This window comes from Vanellus vanellus, assembly GCF_965231255.1.
Source record: "Vanellus vanellus genome assembly, chromosome: Z".
In the NCBI taxonomy this organism is placed as follows: Eukaryota; Metazoa; Chordata; class Aves; order Charadriiformes; family Charadriidae; genus Vanellus; species Vanellus vanellus.
The window spans coordinates 71,791,847-71,818,561 of record NC_138908.1 but is presented as its reverse complement, the minus strand read 5'-3'; the positions used below and the strand labels follow the sequence as shown (position 1 = coordinate 71,818,561).

Below are 26,715 nucleotides of genomic sequence, written 5' to 3'. Positions count from 1 at the left end.
TCCTCTAACAGGTTCTGGATTTGGACCAGCAAAGAAGAACGTGAGAATTAACAGATTTAATTTACAAGGTTGATTGGAAATAAGAGACTTGAAAGGCCTATTTTTTGAGGGCAGCTATGTTTTCTTAACAGGATCTCAATAATCATTTGTAGCGGAACTGATCTTCTGGCAGCTTACGCTCCAGAACTACTGTAATGATGGACTGGACTGATGTTGGCAGATGTCAGAGCCGGGGAAAGAAGCAGAAACACGGGGACACCAGCTCACTCCATTTTAAACCATCACAGGCCGTTCTTCCCTGCCGAGCAGGGGTGGCTCGGAAACACAGTGTGCTCCCACTGCAAACTGGGTTTGCTGGCCGTCAGCCCCCAGGCAAACCTGATGCAGGCGGCCCAGCGCCCTCTGTGCGACTTCTTCATCCAGCGTACGCGTACGCTCCCTGCATGCCCTCCCTTCGGCGCCCGGAGGGACAACCCGCGCTGCGAGCAGCGCTCACACCCCGCCTTCCCTCTGCCCGCGGCCACAGGCCCCGCGGCGGCGGCGGCGCCAGCCGGTAACACGGGGCAGCTTCAGTTTCCAGGCCGTGTCTCTCCGGCCCTGCCGCCTCCGCCACCGGCGGGCCCAGGCCAGCCCCTCGCACGGCGCCCGCGTTGAGAGGGACCGCCGCTGGCGCTGAGAAGCGAGGCCTGCACCCGCCTTCTCCCCAGGTCCCGAAAACCGGGTGAAACCCCTCTGCTCCTCGGGCGGATGTGTGTAAATAAGGGACCCCTTCCCTGCCCCTCGCTGCGCTCCGCAGCCTGCGGGAGGGCTCTTGCTCCCACTCCGGCGCTCCGCACCCCCCCGGGGCGCCGCTGGGCCGACCCGGCTCCCCCCACCGCACCGCAGTGGTCCGTCCCCGCGGAGGGCGGGGAGGCAGCCAGTGCGGCGTTCGCTTCCGGGTTTCGGTGCGGGCGGGCGCTGTGTGGTTGCCCCTCCCCCACCGTCGCTGCGGCCCGTCCCGGCGCGGGCGGGCACTATGCGCAGACTCGGCCCTTGGCTCAAGATGGCGGCGGCGGATAAACAGAAGCACGAGCACGGGCGAGTGAAGATCGGGCACTATATCCTGGGCGACACGCTTGGTGTCGGCACCTTCGGCAAAGTCAAGGGTGAGCGGCGGGGAGCGTGCCCGCTGCCTGCCCCGCGGAGCGTGCCGGCACGGCCCAGCTGGGCGGAGGGGGGGACGGGCAGGCAGCGCGCCGGCCTGAGCAGCGGGGTCCCTCCTGACGCTGCGGTCACCTCATGGCCGCCGTTCGTTGGGGTTTGGCGGCTGCCGCCGAGGCCTTGGCCGGGAGGGGCGGGGGAGGGGGCGCTCGGGCTTGGACCCCGTTCCGCCTCCCGCCTTGGGCGCTGCGGCGAGTTGAGCTTCGCCGGGGGCGACGGCGGGAAACCTGAGCTGCCGGGCACCGCCCGGCCGTTCCCGCCGGGGGCCGGGTGAGTCAGCGCGGTCCGGCGGGGGCGGAGGGAAGAGGGACCGGGGCCGGGGGGGAGGCGAGGGGAGGCCGGCCGGGGAAGCCGCCAGAAGGCGTTTCGCGGGCCGTTAGCCGGAGCTGGGCCCCCAGCCGCCGTGGAGGCGGGCGGTGGTGTGTGGGGGTGCCCGCCGGCCGAGGGCCGTGTTGTGGAAACGGCGGGTGGTGCGCTGCGAACGGGTGTGGGCCGGGCCGGGCTGCCGGGGGTGGGACTGGCGGCCCGGCAGCGGGAAGTAGTGGCTGGGGGGAAGAGACTGGCTTTCTCCTCGGTTATTTGCGGAAATAGTTCCTGGAAGCTAACGGTGCTGCAGTTATTGAAGGGAGCACGGGAGGTGTAATGGAAGTAGGCAGCCTCGGTTCACGAGCTGTCTGTACGTTGCGTTTTGCTGCGCAAATACTAAGGCTTGGTGGCCTTATAAGGAAGGCAAGGTTTCTCCCTCTACAAAGGGAGAAATAAGCATAAAAAGATGAGTCGGGGATTATTGGATTAAGTGGCAACACATCTGACACACAGACGTGGAAAGACTATGCTAAATCTAGTGGGTTTTAAAGTGTTGTTTGTTTTTTTTTTTTAGCTCAGACTTTAAAAACTTTTCCCAGTAGGGGTGCAGGTGCCGTGCTGCAAATTTGCAGCCCAGTAGAAATAAAATAAAGATTAGGCTCTCCCTTGATGCTGTCCACCACAGATGACAAAGCTGTTCATTAGATTACACTGTTTGTGCTGTGTTCTTTGTGAGAATTGTTCAGATATTGGGGTATGCAATTTGAAAACGTCCTTTCACAAATGAGTTAGACTACATTCGGGTTGTATTCTTAATAAGTGTGGTTTTTTTATGGTTAACCTAATGGATCGATCATGATTAGAACCAGTAAAAAGCCACAGTTTACCCAGTTGCATCTAATGTACTAGCTGGCCTTTAACATGATACCTTTTATCAGTGTAGATGTTCCTATTGTATCTTCTCTGCATAAGGTATTTCAACTATTGGCATCTTCTGAAAAAATTACTGATGTATAGAAAATAGGCATATATTTGTGTGACACACCTCCCCACCCCTCCAGCCGCTTGGGAGCAGTGACTGGCAGCTGGAGTACCATTCCTTTCCTTGGGAACTTGGCACCTCCTTAAATAGGGAGGAAATGAGATAAGGCAGAAGACAGGCATCAGATTCTCTTTCATGGAGAGACTACATGGTTGAGGGGAGGAGAGGAGTCAAAGATGTGGTTGGTTTTAGTTGGTTTTTTTTTCCCCCCAGTGCATGGCACAAAACTAAGGCTGGCATACCCATAAATGTTGTAGTACGCTCTTGTTTCAGGCTGTGCTATTGCACTACTGTGGCTGTTCTTATTGTATTAGCAAAAATGTGTCTGAAGTCGAAACCTTGAAAGATGGTCAAGTTGTGGAGCTAGTTATAATTCTAATATATTGAACATCACTCCTGTTACAATTTTATGAAATACAGTTAGCTTGAAAAACTTACTGTAAAAAAAAAAAAAAAAAAAGCTGTCGGTTTCATTATTGCTCTGTTTCCATAATAACTTTCTGTTTACCTTACTTGATTGACATTAGGTGTTGTTTTAGGCTGTTTTGTAGCTATTGATTATGTGAAGAGTGCACACATGCATGTGTGAATGTATTTTTTTGTTAACGATGGGGCAGAAATCACCTTGTGGTGAAAAGCAGCATTATTCGGCATACTGAATACCTTCCATAAGTGGCTTGGGAGTTTATTTAGGATCTGGAAGCAAGTGTTAGTGTTCATGGATAAATGACTTGTTCACATACACGAATTGTTTTAAGGTTTGGGATTTTTTCTTGTCCCTAGGTGACGTACTGTGTTAGTTTTGTCTTGATTTAGCTGTATTTAATAAAGGAGGTATTTTATCTACAATGCACTGGTTTTCCTCCTGAGCACACATTTTCTTTATTTAATACCAGATCTGTGATTGTTTTCTTGTAACCCTCATCATTTTCCTTTCCTGGTGACTGATATGCTTTTATCAATTGACCATAAAGTGAAAAACAGTAACAAATATGTTCATTCTTTTGAATTCCGTTAGGGTTTTCCTTGAGCTCCTGTGATATAGGGGGTCAGGCATATGGCTTCTTGAAAGCGGGTCTTTAATTTTAACAGTGTCGGCAGCCCAAAAAGATTAAACTGGAAAATCAGTGCTTTACTTAGTAATTGTTAAAGGTCTCCTGCTGTCAAGGTAGCTGTCAGATGAATTTACCCAGTGGCTTACCCTTTTACCCTCACAGGTAACTGTTACTGATGTGATGTTTTTTCTGTTTAACTGTTCCTCTGGCTGTACTATCCTGAATTAACTACTGACTGACTTAATTCGCTGGACTGTGCCTCAGATGGACAGTCATAGATGAGACAGCTGTTTCTAACCAATATCAAGGCAAAGCCAAAATGCCACAGAAGTGAAAAGCTGTGGGGTAGAAGAGAGTGCAGAACCTAAATCAATTATGTGAGACACATTTTCATGTAAACTTTACCAGGATTCAGTGTAAAGCATCTATCCCTATTTTAGTCAAATTTTTAATGTGCCTTTAAAAAAAAAAAAAACAACACCAAAACCCAACAAACCACTGCTGATGTTTCCTGCTGAAAAGAAATGCAAACTTCTATTTCTAGATATTTTTGGAAATAAAATTACCTTTCATGAAAGGAAGAGTAGTCAGGCCTCTGGTGATTAGTACTGAGAAAATGAGGGATACTGCTTAAGGTTGTAGATATACAATATTTGTTCCAGTCTATAGGACTAGGTTTAAACCCGTCATTTGTATAGACTGCAAAACTGATGTAAATATGTTGTCTTGGTCAAGGCAATGATAAGAGACCTGGAAATGGACAATGAAGATCAGCTTGCTACCAAATGTTTAGCAGTATGCCTTTGCACAGCATTAACGTGTTTTTTTTTGTTTGTGAAAACATTTGTTTAGCTCACACTTCTAAAGGCTGCTTTCCTCTGAGCCTCGGGTTGGCTTTTTGGCCCGTTGCAGAAATGTTTCATTAAATACAACGTATGCTTGTTCAGCTTTTTTCTACAAACATCATGACTGGTGCCTGTGTTTCATAAGAATGTTGTATTTACTCTGGATGGCTTCGTAATCTGTTTCTTTTTCCAACTGAAGACCTGCTGAACTGAGTTTAGAGACTGTTGCTCCTGCATTTCAACAGTTAAAAGAAGTCACTGCTGCTTTGAGACTGTTCTGTTGTGGGAATCTTGGTGCTAGGCATAGCTGTAGTGAAGCTTGAAGGCAATTGGTATTATCAGAGAATAAAGAAATACAGGGAAATAGCAAGTCTGTAAAGTGAACTTGTTTTTCAGTGGTTCTTTTGAAGGACTGATAGCTGGTTGAGGATTAGGGTGACTAACAAATATATTTTGATCACTGGTAATTTGTGAGCCTTCCCTTCTATATGTAAAACTTCTGTCCAGAGGTAACACAAAGTAGCTTTTGGAAAGATAACACTGTGCATACTTTTCTATGTGATGTTATCATCTGAGGTCTTGCTTTCAGTTCTGTCTTAATGCTGAATTCAAAAGTAGTACCAGTTGGTGTCTGCTGTTTTACTGATAACTGATACCTTGCACCGTATCCAAGAAAACAGTTTTATTTCATCAAATAGATGGTTATTGGAAACTCGTGTCTTAAAAAGCTAGACTTGTTATAATCTTAAACTGAATTAAAGAGAAGCAAAATTACTGAAGAAAATAGCTATTCCATTTGAAATGTCTTAAGCAAATGAGTAGGCTCTGTAGGAGCTTTCTGCACCTGGACAAAACCACAGTATGTTTTCATTACAATAGTTTATTCAAAGTTGGTAAACAGAATTGAAGAAGCAGAAAATCTTGTTTTCTCCCAGTCAATTAATAAAATCAAGGCTTGAAGCAGCAATACTGAAGTCTGTGACAGCTAGGATTGGTTTCAGTCAGCTGCAAATGTTACTGTTTAATTACTTTGAATGAAAAATGTGTTTTGAAAAACTCTATTCTTATGTGCTTTGCATATTTGAACATAGATTGTTGTAGCTAATAAATGACTTTCTAATGTTTTTCTGAGTTCTAATGAAATTCCAGTTTTAGCCTAAGGTAGGCTGACAAATGAGAAATGAAATAAATTGACTGATAAATGAGACTTGTAACACAATGCATGTAAGAATTGTATATTTATATGCTAAGCTGTAGTATTGCTCAAATATGTGTTACTAAATTAAACACCTGAAATGGACTTTGCAAAGCAAAGGAAGATGCAAATTTATATGCCTAACTGATTTTTGGTTAGTTTTCAAGAACCTGTTTCTTACTAACAAAAATTAATGTGAAATTTTAACTTACCGATTAAAGATTTTTTTTCAAATACTTCTGGCTTACATCAGTTCATATTATTGATCCTCAAAGACTTTGTATTTCAAATGGAATAGTTGCTTTTCTGGTGTTTTATGTTAATGATTCGTTACTCCTTAGGGTTTTAGCATAGGTGATACAATTTGTTGGATTTCTTTAAAACTTCAATCACATTTGAACTGCAGAAAAATGGAATGTGATTGCTTTAATTGTAGATCTGATTGAAAGCAAGTAATTCTCATAGGTAACATGATTTTACAGTTCTAGGCACTCACCTACCAATGTTTTGTGGTTTGTCTAGACCTTGTGACAGATGTGGGTTTTGTCCTGCAGTGCAAAAGTGCCTGACCAGTGTTTTAGTTATTGTGGCCATTTTCAGGTAATGGCTTCTCTGAATGAGGGGGATGTGTTTTTTCATCTTGCAGTTGGAGCCTTTCTGTATTCCCAGGTATAAAAGGCGTCACAGCACCACAGTGTAGTGGCTCAGAGTCTTGGGGTAATCCACTACCTAGTTACTTCCCTATAGGAATTCAGACAAGCCGCTTTATTTTACACAGTGGCTATTTTTTTTTCATTTTAAGAATAATCACTCAGATGCTTCTCATTATCTCTGTCTCTCTGCTAAGAATTTCTTCTCACTTGTGTTGTTTTTTAGCTCAGTAGAGACCAAAGGCAGGAGTAAGTCTTGTGTTGGGAATGAGATTTACAGATTGATAGGTATTTGTTAATTATATCCAAATTGTCTGTTGAATGCAGAAAGATTTTTGTGGATCACTGCTGTTATCACAGCTTCCCATGGATATATTTAAATAAAACCTGAAGGCTGGGGCTTACTGGATCAGAGTAATGTGTTCAGCACAGGTCACTTAGCAATGTCCATTCAGGTGGACAAGGATGTATGTGCCCCTGGAATCTGGCTTATCTTCAAAAAGTAGGAATCAGGGTGGCGAGTGAAAGAGATGTAGTTATAATCGCTGCATGCAGAAACCAATGCAGATGGCAAAGCCTTCTAGTGGAAGAGAGATACCTTCTCTGGTGTATCTGTGATCCAATGTTGGATAGCAGTGATTTCTTTAGTAAGAGCGATCCTTGCAGATTAAGTAGAAGAGCTGCAGGACAACATGTCTGAGTGGGTTACCAAGGGAGACAAAAGCTTGGAATGCCTCATACAGGGAGAGAAAATGGTCTTCCTAAGGAGCAAGGGTGGCAAGTGTTTTGGGATACGCTTTGTTTGTTTGCAGTAGCACAAAAATGTAGTCATGCTGCAAGATTTCAGAGGGTTAGGTTTAATGTTTTTCTTACATATCTCATTCATCTTCCAATGTCAGATTGTGGAATAAATTGGAGTAGGGCATAAGAAGTGACGTGCAATCTGGTTTTCAGCCTCTCCAAAGATAATGGGGATATGTGGAATCTTAACTTGTGTTTCTGGGCTACAGTCGAAAAGGGCAAACTAATGTCTTTACAGAACAATTGAAAACCCTGACTGACTACTTCCTTGTTCCTTGCAGTTGGTAAACATGAGTTAACTGGGCATAAAGTTGCAGTGAAGATCCTGAATCGACAGAAGATTCGCAGCCTTGATGTTGTAGGAAAAATCCGCAGGGAGATTCAGAACCTCAAACTCTTCAGGCATCCTCATATAATTAAGCTGTAAGTTTTGCTTGCTGTAATCAAACATATTTAAGTAGTAATCTCTTTTTGCTGTCACTGATCTGAGATATGTTTAAAGAGCAATGCTACTAGCAGTATCTTATCAGAAGAGTGATCAGCTTCCAAGTATGCAACCATTTTCAGTGTCCTCTCTCATGCTTTTTTACAAAACTGATCTCTGGAGGCTGGAGAGCTGCCATTAGATCTTTGCATACAAATTCTTTGGCGAGGTACATAAAAGGTAATGGCATGATAGATACTTCTAGTAGCATCCACTTCTGGTTTTAGCTGCTACTTCACTTTTCTTTTTCTGGTTATATTTAATATTTTTTCTGCTTAGAAAATGAAGTTATTAAGAACAAGATTGTAAAGAGCAATTCTGTAGTAGGTTTATTGTATTTTCTGACTTGAAATAAGTTTTTAGTGATGTGCTGGTCAGTGATCTGTGATTTTCCAGTGTAGATGGTGCTCTGCGAGACTTTTCTGAATTAAGGATGAGCAGTTTGTTAAATGTGATTGATATCTCAGAATTCTTCAATATAGCTGTTACTACTTGTCTAAATGTGGTATTTACAGAGTGACTGTTTACATCTTGTAGATCATCACACTCAGTGGAGTATAGAATACAATTAAATATGTTCCAAAGTAGACCCCGCATATCTGGTTTGAGGGAATAAATTATAAATGCCATTGATTTTTTTTCTTTCATTTCCTGTAAAGTTAACCTGCACCTCCAGGGTGCAGGTGACTTTCACTGTCTTAATCACGATGTTTGTGATTTTTTTTTTATTGGCAGTCTTGTTTTAAGACCCCACTGACAGATGCCATCCTTGTACACTCCCCTTAGCTTCAGTTTAAGAGCTGTTGCCAACTTAAATTGGATTATGTAAGATCAACTCACTAACTTCTTCAGTGGGTTAGTTTTCAGAAGACCGTTGAGCTGCTTTGGCTGCAAAATTGCTAGTGCTGCCAGTTAGAGTTCATGAAAGAGTCCAAAGGACATACCTGTAGCCAAAACAAAATAGGAAGTGTTAGCATACTGACTGAGATGTGGGGGTGGAGCAGGAATGTGTACTTGTGGTGTTGCTAAACTGTTAAGTCAGCTTAACAGGTTTCAGATCACAGTTGCTTTCTCAGGGAATTCTGGGGAGAATATTTCTCTCTTGCATGTGGATATAAGGGAGAAGATGTAGGAGATGATGGAAAAATTTACGGATCCCCAACTTTTCAGCTGGTCAGCCTGCATTTCTAAAACAAAAGGATTATTAGCCTATGCATAAATAGCATTTGAGATATAATTGATACTGTGGTGCAGGTAGACTTTCTGGTAACTTAGGATAATGCTGCTCATACTATTAGGAACTGGATTGGGAAACTGCTAGGTAGCAGGTTAAGATATTTGAGATAAAAGTAAACAGATTTCTTCACCTTAATGTTACTAATTAGACAATGCCTAATTAGGAACATTGCTGTGCTTTATGAAGAATTTCATACACAGCTTTAGCAGTATATACATATTTAAGCCTGTTACAATAAGATTTTTTTTTTTCTACACCAAGGTTTAAATAAAAACCTTTGGAGCACCTCTGCTTGTGGTTTTTCACCTCTAGCAATAGAATGTATAGTGTTTTCCTACATAAAATTGCCTCTTTTTGCATTCTGATCACCTATGCTGTGTGATTTGATAACCTTATTTATATTATAGGTATGTAACTATTCCACAACCTCCTCTCCCATAACTGGAAAAATGAGTGTCGATAGAGAAGCACGGCTGTAACTTTTGGATTAAAAGGATTAAAATACTATTTCTGTAGTAATGTCTTAGCTATGGCTTCAGAATGTTGTTATTTAATTACATGAGATACTTTCAACCAAGGTATTAGAGATAAAATCAGTAAAGGTAAAGCATCTTGGACTATGAGATTTTTATGTAAAACTAACTTTGAAGGTCTCTTGTTGATAAATGCCTCAGAAAGGTATTGAGGTTATTGAAATGTTATACTATAATACTAAGCTATTAAAATAGATACATATATGTGCACACATGTTTCACCTGGGTAGTCTGAACTCATTGCTGTCTATGTAGTTCAAGAATAACTTGTCTCACTAAGCCATAGTACGTCTGTTTTCCCCTTTGTCTTGGAATTAGCATTTTGAAGAATGTTGCTATTCTGTAGTGTATATGTGAATTCACTTATTACAATGTGGATATTTACATGTTTAAGCGTAGTACCTTGAAACATTCATTTTCATCCAATTGCTACCTCCTGTTTTCTTAATATAATATCTGAATTTTGGCTGAAGTGTTATCAGAGTTTGTTTTCTTGTACCATTAAAAATGGATCACTTCTGATTGCTGTAAGGGGAAAAAATTAAACAACTTTTAGGTAAGGATATGTAGAACAAAATCAAAATCTCTTAAATGGGGAAGCTGGGTCCTAAACTAGTTATCTCAAAACTTCTGGCAAAGTCCTTTTGAATTTCTTCCTCACTGCACCAAGCTGTCTATGAGGCAGCACTGTAAATAGTTTCATTGAAATCATTTGGACTAAGCTTGGTCCTCTGAAAGTACGAAAACCAATATTCCTGGTTAGGAATGCAAATTTCCTGCTAGTCTTGGCAATGATGGCATCACACGGTGAAAAGAGAGGAAATAGCTTCTGAAAAATACTGTCATTTCAGTGGCTGGAAAACGGCTAATAAATGTTTTACAGTATACTTTTTTCTGACTTTGGCACAACTTTGATTTTAACTAAATTTACGTAGCATCTCTTACAGAGTGTGTAGACTAACAGATGCTTTCTCTTATCAGGTACCAGGTCATCAGTACACCAACTGACATTTTCATGGTGATGGAATATGTATCAGGAGGAGAACTCTTTGATTATATCTGTAAAAATGGAAGGGTAAGAAGTAGTCCAACTCTACAAATCAATGACTTGCATTTTGTTATTGCTTTTGCAACATTCCCATGTCACCTGACAGGGGACAGACAGGTTCTTTTTGGGGATCCTTGGCAGAATGAGGTAATTAAACCTTTATTTTCTTAACAGGATATTGTGATTAGTGTACCACAGAATTTGATTAGAGAGGCACAGGACTTCTACAAGCAGAATCAGCGTAGTGCAATTTATGAGTAGTATAATGCAGAATTTATAATACAACTTATGATTTCTAATCATTTAGATCCTCAGCAGATCAGGTCAAATCTTAATACATGGTTTGCTGTGTCAATGTAACATTCACAATCTAAACTCGAAAGTCATAGGGAAGAACATGAGTCACTCACTCAATCCTGGGAGGAAGCAGAGGACAGTGGAGGCATCCCTAGCCACTGGGGGTCACGGGTCTCACTGTCCAGCAGCAGTTCTGGTCCAGGTTTCCACTTAGAACTTACAACTACTTGATTTTATGGATAGTGCTGTATGTGCTGTTACGCTTCCCTGTTCTGTGAGGGGGTCATCACTACCACCTGGCTGGCCAGTGCCTGGGACCTTCAAGGCTAGTAAGGAAGGGGGAAATCGGGCTGATGCCCAGTAACCTTGAGGCCAGTTAGGAGGGGAAGAAGAAATCTGTTTGGTTCGTCGACTTGGTTCACAGGACCTTCAGAGCCTGATAATGAGGGAAAGGCCACAAATATGTGATGCGTTCACAAAATGGCTGCGTGTCTCATAAAATGGTGTTAGTTATACTAACCACATTACTATAGGTGCCTGGAGCAGGGGGTACCAGTCACACCCTGTTAAATGAAGGTTTGTTTTTATTTTTTCAGCATTAATTTTGCTGTTAGCAATTAAAATATACTATGGCTACATTTTGTTCTGAAAGTAAAAATGATTGTATGTTAACAGGTTTTAGATCTTTATGTATGACTTTGTCATGGCATTTTTCCTCTCTAGTGATACTGATATGTTAATTACAGCTACTGGTTACAGACTGGATGGATGTGTATCCAGTTGGAGTAGCTGAAAATTATCTCTTTGGTATAATCCGTTATTGGAAAGCTACCGTTGTGCCTTTATTACCCTCTTCTACTAGTAGAACATTTTCTGGGAAAGTTCTGAAGTCACTTTTGACAAACCATCTAGACAGCCAGGATACTTCTAGTTGTTAGAACAAACTTCAGTGTGGATTAAGGCATGTTTGTAGGAAATGCCCGGCTAAGTCTGCTGTTCAGGGCTAGCTGCTAGTGGTGTAAATAGCATCTAAAATTTATCACTTCTGTGCTGTGTGTCAGCAGCTTTTGTCAACTTAAACCTTGTGCTGTCCTTAAATGTCAAAGTTCATTGATATTTCAGTTAGGCAAAGTTAATAGTTGTGTGCTGATGTTTCTAGTTACTGAGTATGTAACATTTGCCTAGCCAATTTCAGAAGAGTGCTTAAGAAATTTCAGTGACTGAGTCGGTGGTTATGCTTTTTTTTATTCATTTTAGAGCTTACATTATTTTGTTTGTACCATAGCTATGAAGCTTTCTGCTACAAGTTCTGATAATTTGCCATATAAAGTATCAAAGCTATAAAGGATAACTTTAGGTCATAAGAAAATTTCCTTTAATTCATATGAATGAAAAACAAGTTATCTTCCACTGCCTCATGATTGTTTAAAACCTTTGTCTGTCTTAGCTTGATGAGAAGGAAAGTAGACGTCTGTTCCAGCAAATCCTTTCTGGCGTGGATTACTGTCACAGGCATATGGTAGTACATAGAGATCTGAAGCCTGAAAATGTGCTGCTTGATGCACATATGAATGCCAAGATAGCTGACTTTGGTAAGCACTGCTATTTTATATCTGATCACATTTCTCATGTCATTTAGAACCTGTTAATTACTATGGTAAATATTTAATAAAATGTGTATACTTGAATATTCTGCTGGTCGGACACAATACAAGAACCGCAAGAGTGTGAATGTAAAGCAAAATGATCTTCTTGCATGTGTGTAGAACTTGTTTTCCTCTCAAGCTTTCTTTTCAGGTATTTTCTGTGGCTGGGTGAAATTTTGATGCTAAATGCTAAATAGACTTAGTTCCTGACCTTTCCACTTCAAAATTCACTCCTATTGCCTGCTTCACCATCTGTAAAATGTAGATGCTTGGCTCTCTTGGAAATACAGTGCAAGGGCAGTTCATCATGTTGGAAGAACCAGATTGCTATAGTAAAATACACTAGTCCTCCTATTAAACTACTCTAAGTTCACTTTAAAAACTCTAAAGATGTGATTGAAAAAAATGTAGTTAAAGCATAAAAGGTAAAATAAGGAGAGTTAATCTTGCAAAATCTTGTGCTTTTTTGCTATATACCTTGTCCTGGTTTGAGGTAAAACAGGAGCAGTTTTGTTCAGGAACTTTACTTTTTGGCTAGGCTTCTTCTAACTACTGAAATTAACAGCATATTGTGCAGACAGTGTTAACTCTCAGAGTGATCAGACCTATGTTTATAGCTGATGCCCAGGCATGGTATGCAGAGAGGCTCCTGTTATACTTACTGCTATAACACTCAAGGGCAGTCAACTTTGTTACTTGCTGCGCTGGAGGGTTGGAAGCGGAAAAGTGTAGAGGGGTCCCACCTGCAGGGAGGAGCGGAGAGGACAGGTGACCCAAAACTGACCCACAGGGTATTCCATCCCATCTGCCTCATGCTCAGTATAAAAGCTGAGGGATCAAAGGCTCAGTGCTCTTTCTTCAATGGCCGACGTCCCAGGAGAACTCTGTTTATCTGCCTTTGATCCCAATCCTGAATCCAGACCGGGAGTCCAGTCTGGGACTTCCCCAGTGCCAGATGGTGATGTGATTGTCATCCTGGGAGGTTGATACAGCATTTTGTTATTAATATTTTCTTAAAGTAATTTAGTTCCTTCTAAACTCATAAGTCTCTTTCAGTCCTGCCTCTCTTTTTTTTTTTTTTTTTTTTTTTTTTGAAGACAGGTAGGGGGAGCATCTATTGCTCGCTTGATGGCTGGTTTGGCCCAAACCACGACATACCTGCTTAACTAATCAGAACGCATAATTGTTTACGCTAGCTGTTTGTGACACAGCTGCTGGGAAGACCAGGAGCTAGTTCTTGAAACTATCTCAATCAGGAAACCTCACCATATAAACGTAGTAAGGATCCATGCTGCTATATCTTCATAATATATATTATGTAGACGCAGTTGATAATACCTGCCCTTGTAAAGCACTTTGAGGTCTCTGAAAGATGCTAAGTAATGCTGAGTATTCTAAGTATATTTTAAAAGTATGGTATTCAAGTATGTGGGCACTGGGAATCACATTGATTTCTTGTGTGTAGAAAATGCTTTGATGCTTTGGGTGAAGTGGCTTATTTAATGAAGAAATGAACTACAGTAACTTGTAAAAATATCTTCATGTAACTTAAACATCAGCAAAGCTGTAGCACTCAGTTAATCGTGACTAGTGTATTAAACAAGAGCTTAATAAAAGCTTGTCTGTTTTAGAATATGAAAGTTAGCGAAGTTGTACTCTTTCATCTTCCCCCTCCCCCTGTAAAAGGGTGTAATTTCTTCTCAGAGGTTGAATTCTCTGGCTTATGGTAGTCTTGGTCATGCAGCCTTCACTGAGGAAAATAGCAGATACTTTCCACAGCTATTCTAGAAGTGGTATTCTTTACTGATATTAAACTATACTGAGGGCTGGTGAACGAAGACGGCCTAGTTCTAAAGTACACTTTAATTTCTAACAGAATACCTAAAATCAAACTACTGAACTGCAGTGATTCAGGAACCAGCTGAGCAGTGTGGGTGTCTAAATTGTGGTGAACTCATGTGTACTCCTCAGTTCCCTTGTTCTATATAACCTCTTAAAGAATTCTAGGCAATTCTGTGATATCTTCCACGTTGTCATTTAGAAGCAAATGTTTTAAGACTTTCTTTTTAATGACCAAAATCCTATCTTGCTATGCTGCTCCATCTCCCTTAGAGCAAGTTTCTTCTCTTATCATGCATGTGTGATCTAAATTGGACTGGCTTTTCTCTTGCAATGAGTGTGTTCTCAAATATTTCTAGGTTGTGTGCAATAATGGATTGATGTTACTCTGGTAAACTAAAGCGAGGATTATGTGGCATGCTTATGTAAAAATTTAAATAATTCCAAACAATGTTACTTCTTTACTGAGATAAATTTGTTAATTTTCTAATTTGAATTACCAGTGATTTGTTCGAGGTGGTATACGCAGTGTGAAATTTTGCTCTCTGAATTTTTAGTAGTTACTTTTATACACTTTCAGGTCTATCAAATATGATGTCAGATGGAGAATTTTTAAGAACAAGCTGTGGTTCCCCTAACTATGCTGCACCAGAAGTAATTTCAGGAAGGTAGTTTCCTTTATATTGGTTATATGTGTGCATGTATTTCAGTCATTTTGCTGCTTGATTCTAAAGGCTACAAAACTAGTGCAATTGACAAGCTTGATACTGAGAAACTCTGAGCTGAGCTTTTATTTGTCTTGATAATTTTTCATGAGTGTTTATGGCATCTATAAACTAGCTTTGAATAATTCCTGCAAGGTAGGGGTGACATCTAATGCCCCATATCCAGTGTGTATGGTGTACCTGAATTGGTTTAAAAATCTCACTTACAGCTCAGATCTTGCAAGTAGAGGTACAGATAGAAATAAAGGCAAAGTCTGCTGTGAAATTGAGTAACAGTGAAATATCTGCTGCAGAGTAGATACTTAGTCTGAAGGTAACTTCCCCTTTTTTTGGACTTGATGACTGTCAAATCTGCTTTCAGCTACCTACCCTAATACTGTCTCTTACTGATTGGAAGCCAAATATCTGTTTTATTCAGGCAGTACCAAAGAATAGTGACAAGTTCTGCTATATGGATTTACCTTAAACTTTTCAGCATCCCAGATTTGGGGGATAGATGACTTTGCACAGATTCTACTGAAACAGTAATAACAATCTATAACATGGGCTTTCTTAGTGGTAGGTGTAAGTTTCTTTCAGTTTGACATTGTCTTAAATTGCATTTGTAGGTTATTGTTATACAATAGAGAGGAAAACTGCATGCTTGTGTCCCGTAATATATTTGAAGGGGAAGGACACTAAAGTTCAAGGAAGGCATGGAATAGAACTGAAATGTTGTAGTACTTGCAGATTAGTTGTCCCAAGCTCATACACTTTTAATTACTGTCATACAGTGTAAGAAAGAAAGAAAAAAAATTTTAAATATATTAAATGCAAATCACTAATAGTTAACTTTTTCCCAGATTATATGCAGGTCCAGAAGTAGATATTTGGAGCAGTGGGGTTATTCTCTATGCTTTGTTATGTGGAACACTTCCATTTGATGATGATCACGTGCCAACCCTTTTTAAGAAGATATGTGATGGTATCTTTTATACCCCTCAGTACCTGAATCCATCTGTAATTAGTCTTTTGAAGCACATGCTGCAAGTGGATCCAATGAAGAGAGCAACAATCAGAGACATTAGGTAAAATACTAACTGATGTCTGATCACAGGATGCTGGAATAATAATCTCAGTATAAATATGCAGAACAAAGAAATAACTCATACAGCTCGTCCATGTTTTATAGACTGAGATGAAAAATTCAACTTCTGGTGTTTTGGCTTCAGCTCTAATGGTTCTGATCTCCAGTGGCCAATGAAGTATCTATTGGAGGTCACAGTAAAACAACTTATATACTTTACATGTAGAAATTCTGAGAAACTCTAGGTTTTTAAGACTGCTATAGCGAAGCTGTTTACCTGTAGAATGGTTTGCAAAAACTAAACTGTATTGAATTCTCTTAGCAGAAAAATGCCTTGCTTTTAAGAACCACTATTCTGTACTGTATATGTCTGAGAGGAAATTATCACTCTTCAATTTGATAACTACCACTTTTATATTTCTTCAGACTCTGAAAAATGATCTGTTAAGATTGTGAATATTCCACTTGCAAGATAGCACTTTCTATGCTTCAAAACCCTGGCATGAATTTGCATATGAGTCATAATTACTGCATTGATAAGTTAAAGCTTGTAGATACAGATAGCCATCATGGGCTCCAGATTCCAAGAGGAGATTATGGAGAATGTGAATGCTTTGACAAGCGTGCAGGGGGTTGAATTAAAAAAAAAAAAAAGTTAGCTGATAGAACTGTACTTGATGCAGCAGCTTAGCTAGGTTTTTCTGTTTCCTTTGCAAGAAACTCTTAAGGGGAGAGAGCTCACGTATACTGCCTTAGTGAAATGCTGCTTCTTTCAGGGTTGAATGTTAGGAAGTCAGCAATGTTTGTGTTCTTCCAGTAAAACAAAAAAATGTGGTGCACTTATCCCTTGCTACTTTATTACAATGAGAAATACTTTCTTGCAGAAATCGAAGCACTATGAGAACTAAGCATTGTGAAACTTGAATGGATGGGAACTTAGCTTATCTCAGTCAAGTTAAGTAAGATCAGAAGAGAAGTGAAAAAGATGTTGAAAAATACGGGTTACCGAGCATGGATGGATTTTGAAGTCTAAACAGTTCTGTCCTATTAGCCATAAGACAGGTCACCTCACAGTTTAAAGGACAAACTGAGTTTGAATACCTTAATTCTTCTGGGGAGGTGTGATGTGTTTTGCATGCAAGTGGAGAGGCCCACCACAATGAACAGTAACAAAGTATTTCTCTGGGTTCAGTCATCCAGCTAGGGCTGTGCTTTATAGTGTTATAAGAGAAACTTTCTCTGCTTCCAAATTAACTGATTGCTTCTGATGAAAATGTATTTTGCTGAACGCGTTTGTGCTGAGGCGTGTTCTCAGGATCACACTGACTAGACCTTGGTCTGTTGTGCTGGTTTTGGCTGAGGTAGAGTTAAATTTCTTCACAGTAGCTTGTACAAGGCTGTGTTTTGTATTTGTACTGAAAATAGTGTTAATAACACATGGATGTTTTGGTTACTGCTGAGCAGTGCTTACAGTGTCAAGGCCTTTTCTGCTCCTCACACTGCCCTGCCAGTGAGTAGATTGGAGGTACACAAGTAGTTGGGACAGCTGCCCCCAACTGGCCAAAGAGGTATTCCATACCTTATAATGTCATGCTCAGCAATAAAACTGGGAAGGAGGTTGGCAAGACTGGGCTGCTGCTTGGGGACTGGCTGGGCCTCAGTGAGTTGGTGGTGAGCAATTGTTTTCATTTGCTTGTCTTTCTTGGGTTTTATTTTCCCCTCTCCTTTTTTTCTTTTTTTTTTTTTCCCTCTTCCTTCCTTTTTTTCTTTTTTTTTAATTCTGTCTAATTATTAAACCCAGGCCCCATGGCACTGTGGTTATGGGTCAGAAGGCATGTGGGAGAATATGGGCAGATATCTAGAAGGTCTGTTGCCTTAGATGGTCTGAGACTTCACTCCTGAATAAGTGTGGGATCCTGATGAAGCGATAGAATGTTTGGGGAAAAAAAAATAAAAAATGCCCTGGCTATTCTAAAGAGGCACAACTTATTGCACTCTCCTGGGGCCTGGTCTGCACCTACTGAAAACTGCTCAATACTATTCAGCACCTGCAAGAAGAAGAGAGGGTCTCTGGATCTGAAAACAGACACTATGGCTAAGCTAGAGACACAGCCTTCAACTATATTGGTCCCCTCTATAGTTAAAAAGAACCAATTGAAGTGCAAGTCAGCTCGTTTAATAAGGGATGAAGAAGCTTCTCCTAAGAGGGAGCAAGAGAGAATCAGAAGAGGCGGCCTGTTCTGCAGCAGAGCAGTCACAAGAACAGGAGGAGGAAGAGACTGAAATCATAAACGAGACAGAAAACACTTGATCCCTATCCCTAAGTAAACTGTGAGGTATGCAAAAAGATTTCAGCTATCAACCAGGTGAGCTGGTTACTCCCATGCTGAGATATTGGGGCAAATAGTCTGGAATTAGAGAGTAAGGAAGCCCAGCAGCTGGGATCCCTTGCTAGGGATAAGGCCATTGACAAAGTGGTTATAAAAGGGGCAGGAGTCCTCAGTCTTTGGGGGTGACTCCTGTTGAGTGTGATGGACAGGTATACCCTTCAGGGAAGGCCTTGCAAATTCCCTGAGCAAATCGACTACCATTGAGGTAGATATGTAATATCTGGTAGTGGTGATCTGTAGCAACCTGGATGACAACCAGATGTGCAAAGACCTAGATGAAATCTGGTACATTTGGTCCATGTCACAGAAGTTTGTATGAAGTACACTGACACTATACACCAACACCCTGGCAGTAATGAGCTGGACAGACATGGAGACACCAACTGTGGGTGGACTGGCTAGCCAACTCCAAGAATTCAAAGAGAATCTCCCTACCTATGAGCCTGCTTCTCAGCTGTGGAGAAATTTGCGAATTACTTTCTCACTTTTACTCTTTTGATTTTCCCCATCACCCCACTGGGAGGGAGTGACTGTGTGGTGATTGGTTGCCAGCCATACCCTTTGGCTAGTTAAGCAGCTTATTCTAGGCACACAAGACAATCTTATTTTTTCTGCCTGCTTGGGCAATGTAAGCATTTTTTTCTTTATATATCTGTCCTTTTCCCTCTTAGGAATACCAGCCCATGGATACAGTAGTAAAGAGGTACAGATTGATGCTTCCATAGCTTCCCTGAACTCTTCAAATCTTGAAGAGACAGCTTGGGGTGTTCTGAACAAAAAAAAATGATAGGCAGCTTGTTTTGGATGGGGAGCACGTGACTTTAAGGTTCAAAAATCTGTGTCCAAACATCTACCAAAAAGTTATTCGGCATTAACATTTCTTAATTTTGTTATGTATTGTTATGTGTATGCTTGGCAAGGAACAACTCAAGTGGGTAGTATAAAAATGTCAGTTGAAAATATATAAAAACTAAAAAAGTGGCAGTAAAAAAAATACAATTTATGTAAAAAGGTTGATGTGTTACACAAAGATATTTTTGGGGCTCAGGTAGTTGGAAAAACTTACAGGAAAGAGGATTTTTTTCAGTCTCCTGCAAAACATCTAGCAAAATATTGTGAAGGTGGTGATTACTTTCCTTTATGTAGCTTTATTGTCTGTGCTGCGCAGAAGGGGACTTAGATGACAACTGCTATTATTTTTGTACAGACTAAAAATAATTTTGTTTTTAAAAGAATTTAAAAAGGTTTACTCAGACTCTCTTTATTTTTAAATCTAGGGAACACGAATGGTTTAAGCAGGACCTTCCGAAATACTTGTTTCCTGAAGACCCGTCATACAGCTCTACAATGATTGATGATGAAGCCTTAAAAGAAGTGTGTGAGAAGTTTGAATGCACTGAAGAGGAAGTGCTAAGTTGCCTATACAGCCGAAATCATCAGGATCCTTTAGCGGTTGCTTATCACCTCATTATAGATAATAGAAGAATAATGAATGAGGCCAAAGACTTTTACTTGGCTACAAGCCCACCGGATTCTTTCCTGGATGATCACCATCTGTCTCGCCCTCATCCTGAAAGAGTGCCATTTTTAGTAGCTGAAGCACCACGTCCTCGCCATACTCTTGATGAGCTGAATCCACAGAAGTCAAAACACCAAGGTGTAAGAAGAGCTAAGTGGCACTTGGGAATACGGAGTCAGAGTCGACCAAATGATATCATGGCTGAAGTTTGTCGAGCAATTAAACAACTGGATTATGAATGGAAGGTAAAAGAATAAAGGGTCTTTACAGCAGGAGATGGTAAATTCTTGTTTGAGCTGTGTTCTGCATAGTCCAGAAGTCTGAAACTGTTGTCCTGTGCTGACTGCTTATGCTTGCTGTGCGGGAAGGGTTTGGGGGAAGGCATGCTAGCATATCTAACTTTTCTATTGGGGCTGTAGGAATGATTTTCTGTTTGCTTAAAAAAAAACACAACAAAACAACAACAAAAACAACAAAAAAAAACAACCAAATGACCCCAAACTTCTAACAGGTATGCCTGAAATCACTTAATACCAGTGAGTTGAAATGGCAAAACTAAGATATAGTGCTTCTTAAGCAGTTCTGGTAAATAACTCTTCTGTTTTGTACTAGGTTGTAAATCCATACTACCTGCGTGTTCGAAGGAAGAATCCAGTGACAAGTGCATATTCCAAAATGAGTCTACAGTTGTATCAGGTGGACAGCAGGACATACTTACTGGACTTTCGTAGCATTGACGGTATGTGAAGACTTACATAAGTTAATGGAGGTTGTATGACAAAGAATTCTAAATGCAAACGCGTCTTAATTTACTTGTTTAGAGGTGAAGTAAGTGTGGTCTTTCATTAGTTTAAGCCAGTCTAGGTCTGTATTAGTGTTTCTTTATTCCTTCCTGGTCTAGTGTTCCTATAATCATATGGTTAGCTGCTTCATCCCTTAAATAATAGATTTTTAGCTATAGCAGCTCCTGAACTGCTCCATTTTGTGTCTGCACTGGCACTAATACCGCTGGTGAAAAGGGGACAGGGCTGTGAGAGGCGAGACTTGGTTTAATCTAAACTGTCTTTAAAGCTTCAACCCCGAATTTAACCATTAATTTAGATCTGAAGTAAGCATGTGAATAACATTTCCTAGTGAAGATAAAGCTTGGCATCTAGGCATTTAAATTTGACTTGGACTCTACATGGCTGTACTGGGTTTGGCTGAGATGGGAGTTCATTTTCTTCACAGCAGCCTGTATGGTGCTGTGTTTTGGATCTGTATTTTAACCATTGTTGACAGCATACCAGTGTTCTGGCTGTTGCTGAGCAGTACTTGCATAGTACCTAGTCTGTCTTTGTTGCACCCAATGGGGCTGGGGATAAGCAAGTTGGGAGGGGATGTAACCTGCAGAGCTGACCCAGATTGACCAAAGGGATATTCTATGCCATATAATTTCTTAGCAAAGAAACTGAGGGGATGGGAGTTTGGGGAAGGTAGTCTTGAGACTGGCTGGGCATCAGTCTGCTTTGGAGAGGTGGTGAGTGGTTGCCTTTGCATCCCTTTTTGTTTTTCCTTACCTTTTTTCCTCCTTCCTGTTATTAAACTATGATTATTTCTATCCATGAGTTTTCCACTTCTGCCCTTCCAATTTTCTTCCCCTTTGTGCTGAGGTATTAGCTGTCAGGCAAAGTCAATCCACCAATGCTAGCAGTAGACAAAATTTGAGATAGAAGTTGTGTACTTACAGTAACTGAAGTTTTGAAAGCATTTGATCTAACCTGTAGAAAGATACATTTTTTTATATAGTGACAGTAACACAACATACAAATCCTGATTGGTTACCTTCCTGAAAATGAATGGAGGAGCTAATAGAGACTGGCTACAATGCTTATTCATGGCCATAGTAGACTAAAACTGAATTACCTACAGCAAATGGTGTAGATGGTATGCCTAGGGCCTAGGGGAAAACATGTGCCATGGAAAAAGGATTTACTGGACCGTGGCTGGATTACAGTATAGGGTGGCTAAGGCTGTGTGTGTCCCGTGGTAGCTTAATCTGATCTGATTTGGCAGTGCAGTTCTTGCTTTCTTCCTTCTGACAATACAGGTGCTTGCTTGGATCAAGTGGTACTTGATACAGGGAACTAATCACTCTCCTGTACTTCCCTACTGCAGTACAGGACAAATGCCATCCCTGTGGGAGAGGAGATGACTGCTTAGAGCCATGCAGCTGGGGAGGGCAGCCTGCTCCAGTCCTGGCTTCAACTGTTGAGGAAATACAACCCAAAGGCATAGATTTGCCTTCTCTTCCAACAGCACAGCTGATTTGACTTTCCATTCTACCCACCACAGTTAACTGTTCCCTGTTCCTCTTACCAAACTGCAGTTTAAAATAGCTTAGATGTGAAAAGGCAGTCTCTCCTGGGTTCACTAATTTCTCCTAGAAATAACTTTTCTGGTGCCAGGTGAGTCTAGCTAATGTTCAGTATTTAAAATAAGAATAGAGATACCTTCATCTTAGAAGTAATGTTCTGCTGAAGTATTTCCTCCTCATAAAGAAGGTAAACTTAATCTGTTGCAGCCCAAATGTAAAACATACTATGGGGAAAAACTTCCAAAAGCAAAGGATAAATTAATGTAGATGCTAGTAATTAATGTATCAACTAATTACAGTAAAAATACAAACAATACAAATCATAAATAAATATAAAGAAAACAAAAATAGAATACAAATGAAGTAGCTGCTAGCAAAAAACATCTACAAAGTGTTTGAACTGTTATTGGACTTAACCTTAGGATGTTATCCTGTTACTGTTTTAGGTAACCTAAATTGAACTATAAGCCACTGAATATTTAATGAAAAATACAGTGAGTGCTGGTCTAAAGTAGATGTAAACAGTTCTGGAGCACTGTTCAGAGTACAGGAATAATTTGCATAAGGACACTTGCTTCTGTGTTACTGTATGTGTGAGCTTTTATTTTCTATCAAATATATAGAGTTTGCAAAAGCTGTTTGTGTATTAGTTAAGATTTTTGAAAAACAAGATTTAGAAGTGTGAGAAGGGGAAGATGTTTCCTGTTCCTATTACTGATTTGATAGTGATACCTAATTTTCTCTCTCCTTGCCTCCCAGATGAAATTGCTGAAGCAAAGTCTGGAACTGCAACTCCACAGAGATCGGGTTCTGTGAGCAACTATAGATCCTGTCAAAAAGATTCAGATGCTGATGCGCAAGGAAAATCTGCAGATACATCCCTTACCTCATCAGTGAGCTCTTCGCTTGACTCTTCTACGGCTGACTTAACTCCAAGACCAGGGAGTCATACAATAGAATTTTTTGAGATGTGTGCAAATCTTATAAAAATACTTGCACAGTAATTTTGAAGATGGGCTTATTTCTTTTATAGCAATAAGCATGCCTAAATCATAGTCAGATGCTTCCAATTATAATCAAGTTAAATTAACTAAGGCGCTGAAAAAGCTAGCCACAGAATGCAATTTGCACGGGAATTGAAATGATTATGGGCAGTTAACGTGTATTATTCTGAAGCTGGAGTGAATTCTGATTGTCTGCTGTCCAATAGCATAATACAGGTACAGGAAATCACATGCCTTCAGGGCAGTTTGTAACATTTTACATTGACTGCACATTAGGCTGCATATAACATTTAAGTTGGATGGACTTTCTTGTATTTTTTCACTGGTAATACATCTGATGCACTGTAAGTAACTGTACACTTACTGCTTCAGTGACATAAATATGACTTGTTGGTCACCATCTACAGTTGTGCATCAGTTGGTCAGAACTACCAACATTTTCTAACAGTAATCATAGAATCATAGAATTAGTGAGGTTGGAAGGGACCTTTAAGATCATCAAGTCCAACCATTAATCTACCCCGATAAAAACACCACCACTTCTAAACCATGTCCCTAAGCACCTCATCTACCCTTTTCTTAAACACCTCCAGGGATGGTGAATCCACCACCTCTCTGGGCAGCCTATTCCAATGTTTAATAACCCTTTCAGTGAAAAAATGCTTCCTAATATCCAATCTAAACCTGCCCTGACATAACTTGAACCCGTTTCCTCTTGTCCTATCACTTGTCACCAGGGAGAAGAGGTCAGCTCCCATCTCTCTAAAACCTCCTTTCAGGTAGTTGTAGAGGGTGATAAGGTCTCCCCTCAGCCTCCTCTTCTCCAGGCTAAAGAACCCCAGATCCCTCAGTCGTTCCTCATAAGGTTTGTCCTCCAGACCCCTCACCAGCTTTGTAGCCCTTCTCTGGACACGCTCCAACACCTCAATGTCCTTCTTGTAGTGAGGGCCCCAAAACTGAACACAGTACTCGAGGTGAGGCCTCACCAGTGTTGCGTTAAAACTGCTGTTTCTTCCCCCTTATTTGATATAGTTCAACGCGTTCTAGTGTACTACTTCTAACAACCTATAAATTTGATTAAATGCATGCAAATCCAACCAGGTGGAAATGCATATAGGTGCTCTGTAATGCACTAGGGGTGAAATTATGTGGGCTGTGAGTAGAACAATTGAGTCCACAGCAGTGGTGAGAGACTTGATGCTGAGAAGGCTTGGCACCCCATGGGCTAAAACAACATGTTGCTCTCTGAAGGAGAACTGTTGGCAAGCTCCTGATCTGTGCACATATCTTACTGTGGTAGCAGCACAGAAGTTCCCGACTGCTACTGCAGGCTGAGAATCCTTTTCCTTAGAAACGTGTGCATGTAGTTAAGAGCAGAGCCCAAGGGCTGTTGCATGCTGTTCCAGAATGTAAAAGTGAGAGCATTTTAACATATATGTTAATACTTTGATACAGCTGTTTATCACGTTACCTTAGCATATAATTATATAGAATTCACTTTGCAGTTGAAGCTACATATATAGGTTAGGTTTTTCTCAGTCCACTTTTATAGCAAACCGTGCTGTTTAAATTAATTGTGAAATTAAATAGTCCCAACTTTTCAGCTGGACGTTGAAAACTGATCATGACAACTTAAGTGCTAATATTCAAAAAGTTTTCAACCATAGATTGCAATTACCAATAACATAAATCCTTCTGCATTTATGTTTTTTGCTATGTTTCAGGAAGAAAATAGAACCATGTATGTTAAAACCACAGCTAGTACTTGCACAAAAACATTGTCTCTTGTAAATTGGATATAATTAGCCACAGTTCTCATCTAGCACTAATAGACATAAACAGTGAACTGTATGTCATAAAATGTTTAGTTTTGCATTCAAGAATTAATGTTCTCTTCAAGATAAACTTCATGACCTACGCGGTTTCAAAAGTCACTCTTCCAGGGAGAGACTGGAACAATGAAACTTGGACTCTTAAAACTTATGGGGATTCTTGCCAATGACTGAGATTTCATCCACAGAAAACTGCTACCTACAGATACAAGTACAGTTTAATCCAGGCCAACTGGCTCCAGTCCAGAAATTCATCTGTTATGAACATGCACAGAATCTGAAGAAACACAAAGCTGCTTTAAGCCCCAGAACTGCTGTAACTGCATTCTGAACCGGGCAATTGTGGGGTCTGTCTAGTACATGTAGGTACAAGTTACAACTTCAGTTCTTCATCCTTGGGTGTCACACATGGTCCCTGTAATGCAAGGTTCTACTACTGTATCTCAAAGTGGAAGATTTTCCTTAGATAAAGCTTTGAGTTTAAACTCCTGAGATTGAGATGTCAACATGAGGGACCAGCTGCAAATCCTACATTTAAGTCCTGTTTTTAGTCTTGTAAGAATTGGGTCTGGTGTACTGAATAAATCTGTGTGTTCATTTTTGTTACCCTTCTATTTTGAAATTGTTAAATATTGCACTTGTACAAATATAACAAAACGCACAGTTTTCTTAATTGTAGTAATTCCTCATCTGGAATTGGTTTGGGATCACTCTTGCATATGTTAAACTAAATATTTGTAAATTGTATCTGCTCCTTGTAATGCTGACCACAAATGCAAGGTGTCAAGCTGCAAACAGCTTTTAATTTTTGTATACTTTTTTTTTTTTGGCCCTCTTGTGCATTAAAAGAACCATGGTTTTTCCTTTGTCTTGCTATTTGGAGGTTAAAGTAAGTTTCTGGCAGAAGTGTACTTACTGTTAAGTGTAGTTTTAAATAAAGTAAATTTTATCGGTATGGTAAATCAGTTTTGATGGCCAAGATTTCTCAGATTTTTCTAGGGAGTGGGGGGAGGGAGAAAGGCGGACTGACTATGTAGCTGCACCCAGAGCAGTGTGACTTTCCTATGCTTTGTAGCTCTTGCTTTTGAAACTGCTTTCTTCACGTGTTCCAACCGATTCTGCAGACCTTTTTATAGCATCGCACTAGTTAGTACCTGCCAATAGGCTGTGAAATGAAACTTCACTAAGAAAGCTGCCAGGGGATTTAAAGAGGCAGCTTATGCACCTGCCAATAGGCTGTGAAATGAAACTTCACTGAGAAAGCTGCCAGGGGATTTAAAGAGGCAGCTTATGCACAAATTGGTCAAGTACGTTACTCTGTATTCCCAAGCTTACTCCCGTTGGAGTACACTGAATTACCTTGCCTTTGTATAGTGATTTTTTCAAAAAACATGGATTAACCAGATTGTCCATGTATGCTACAACTCAATAGGTAATATTAAAAAAAAAAAAAAAAGTGTCTTGATATGAGTGTTTAATACAAACCTGGAAATAAATTTTATTTTACCAGTTGATCACCATTGTAAGATACGAAGTCCTGTTCTTTAACAAAGATGTGCCTACTTCCTATGTTAATTTCTTCTGACAACGCTGAATGGCAAAAACGCTTGTTTGTAACTGTGTAACTTTTTAAACGTTCAAAACT

General features: G+C 40.5%; 1 protein-coding gene across 1 annotated transcript; it reads left to right on the top strand.

Annotated features, from left to right (window-relative positions):
• The first annotated feature begins 1,000 nt into the window (after positions 1-1,000).
• Positions 1,001-26,584, top strand: PRKAA1 (protein kinase AMP-activated catalytic subunit alpha 1). Its single transcript, XM_082497153.1, has 9 exons — positions 1,001-1,145; positions 7,376-7,517; positions 10,330-10,423; positions 12,141-12,285; positions 14,759-14,846; positions 15,746-15,970; positions 19,637-20,123; positions 20,491-20,617; positions 22,994-26,584. The coding sequence occupies exons 1-9, from the start codon at positions 1,016-1,018 to the stop codon at positions 23,236-23,238; spliced, it is 1,683 nt and encodes a 560-aa protein (XP_082353279.1). The 5' UTR covers positions 1,001-1,015; the 3' UTR covers positions 23,239-26,584.
• Positions 26,585-26,715: the final 131 nt, after the last annotated feature.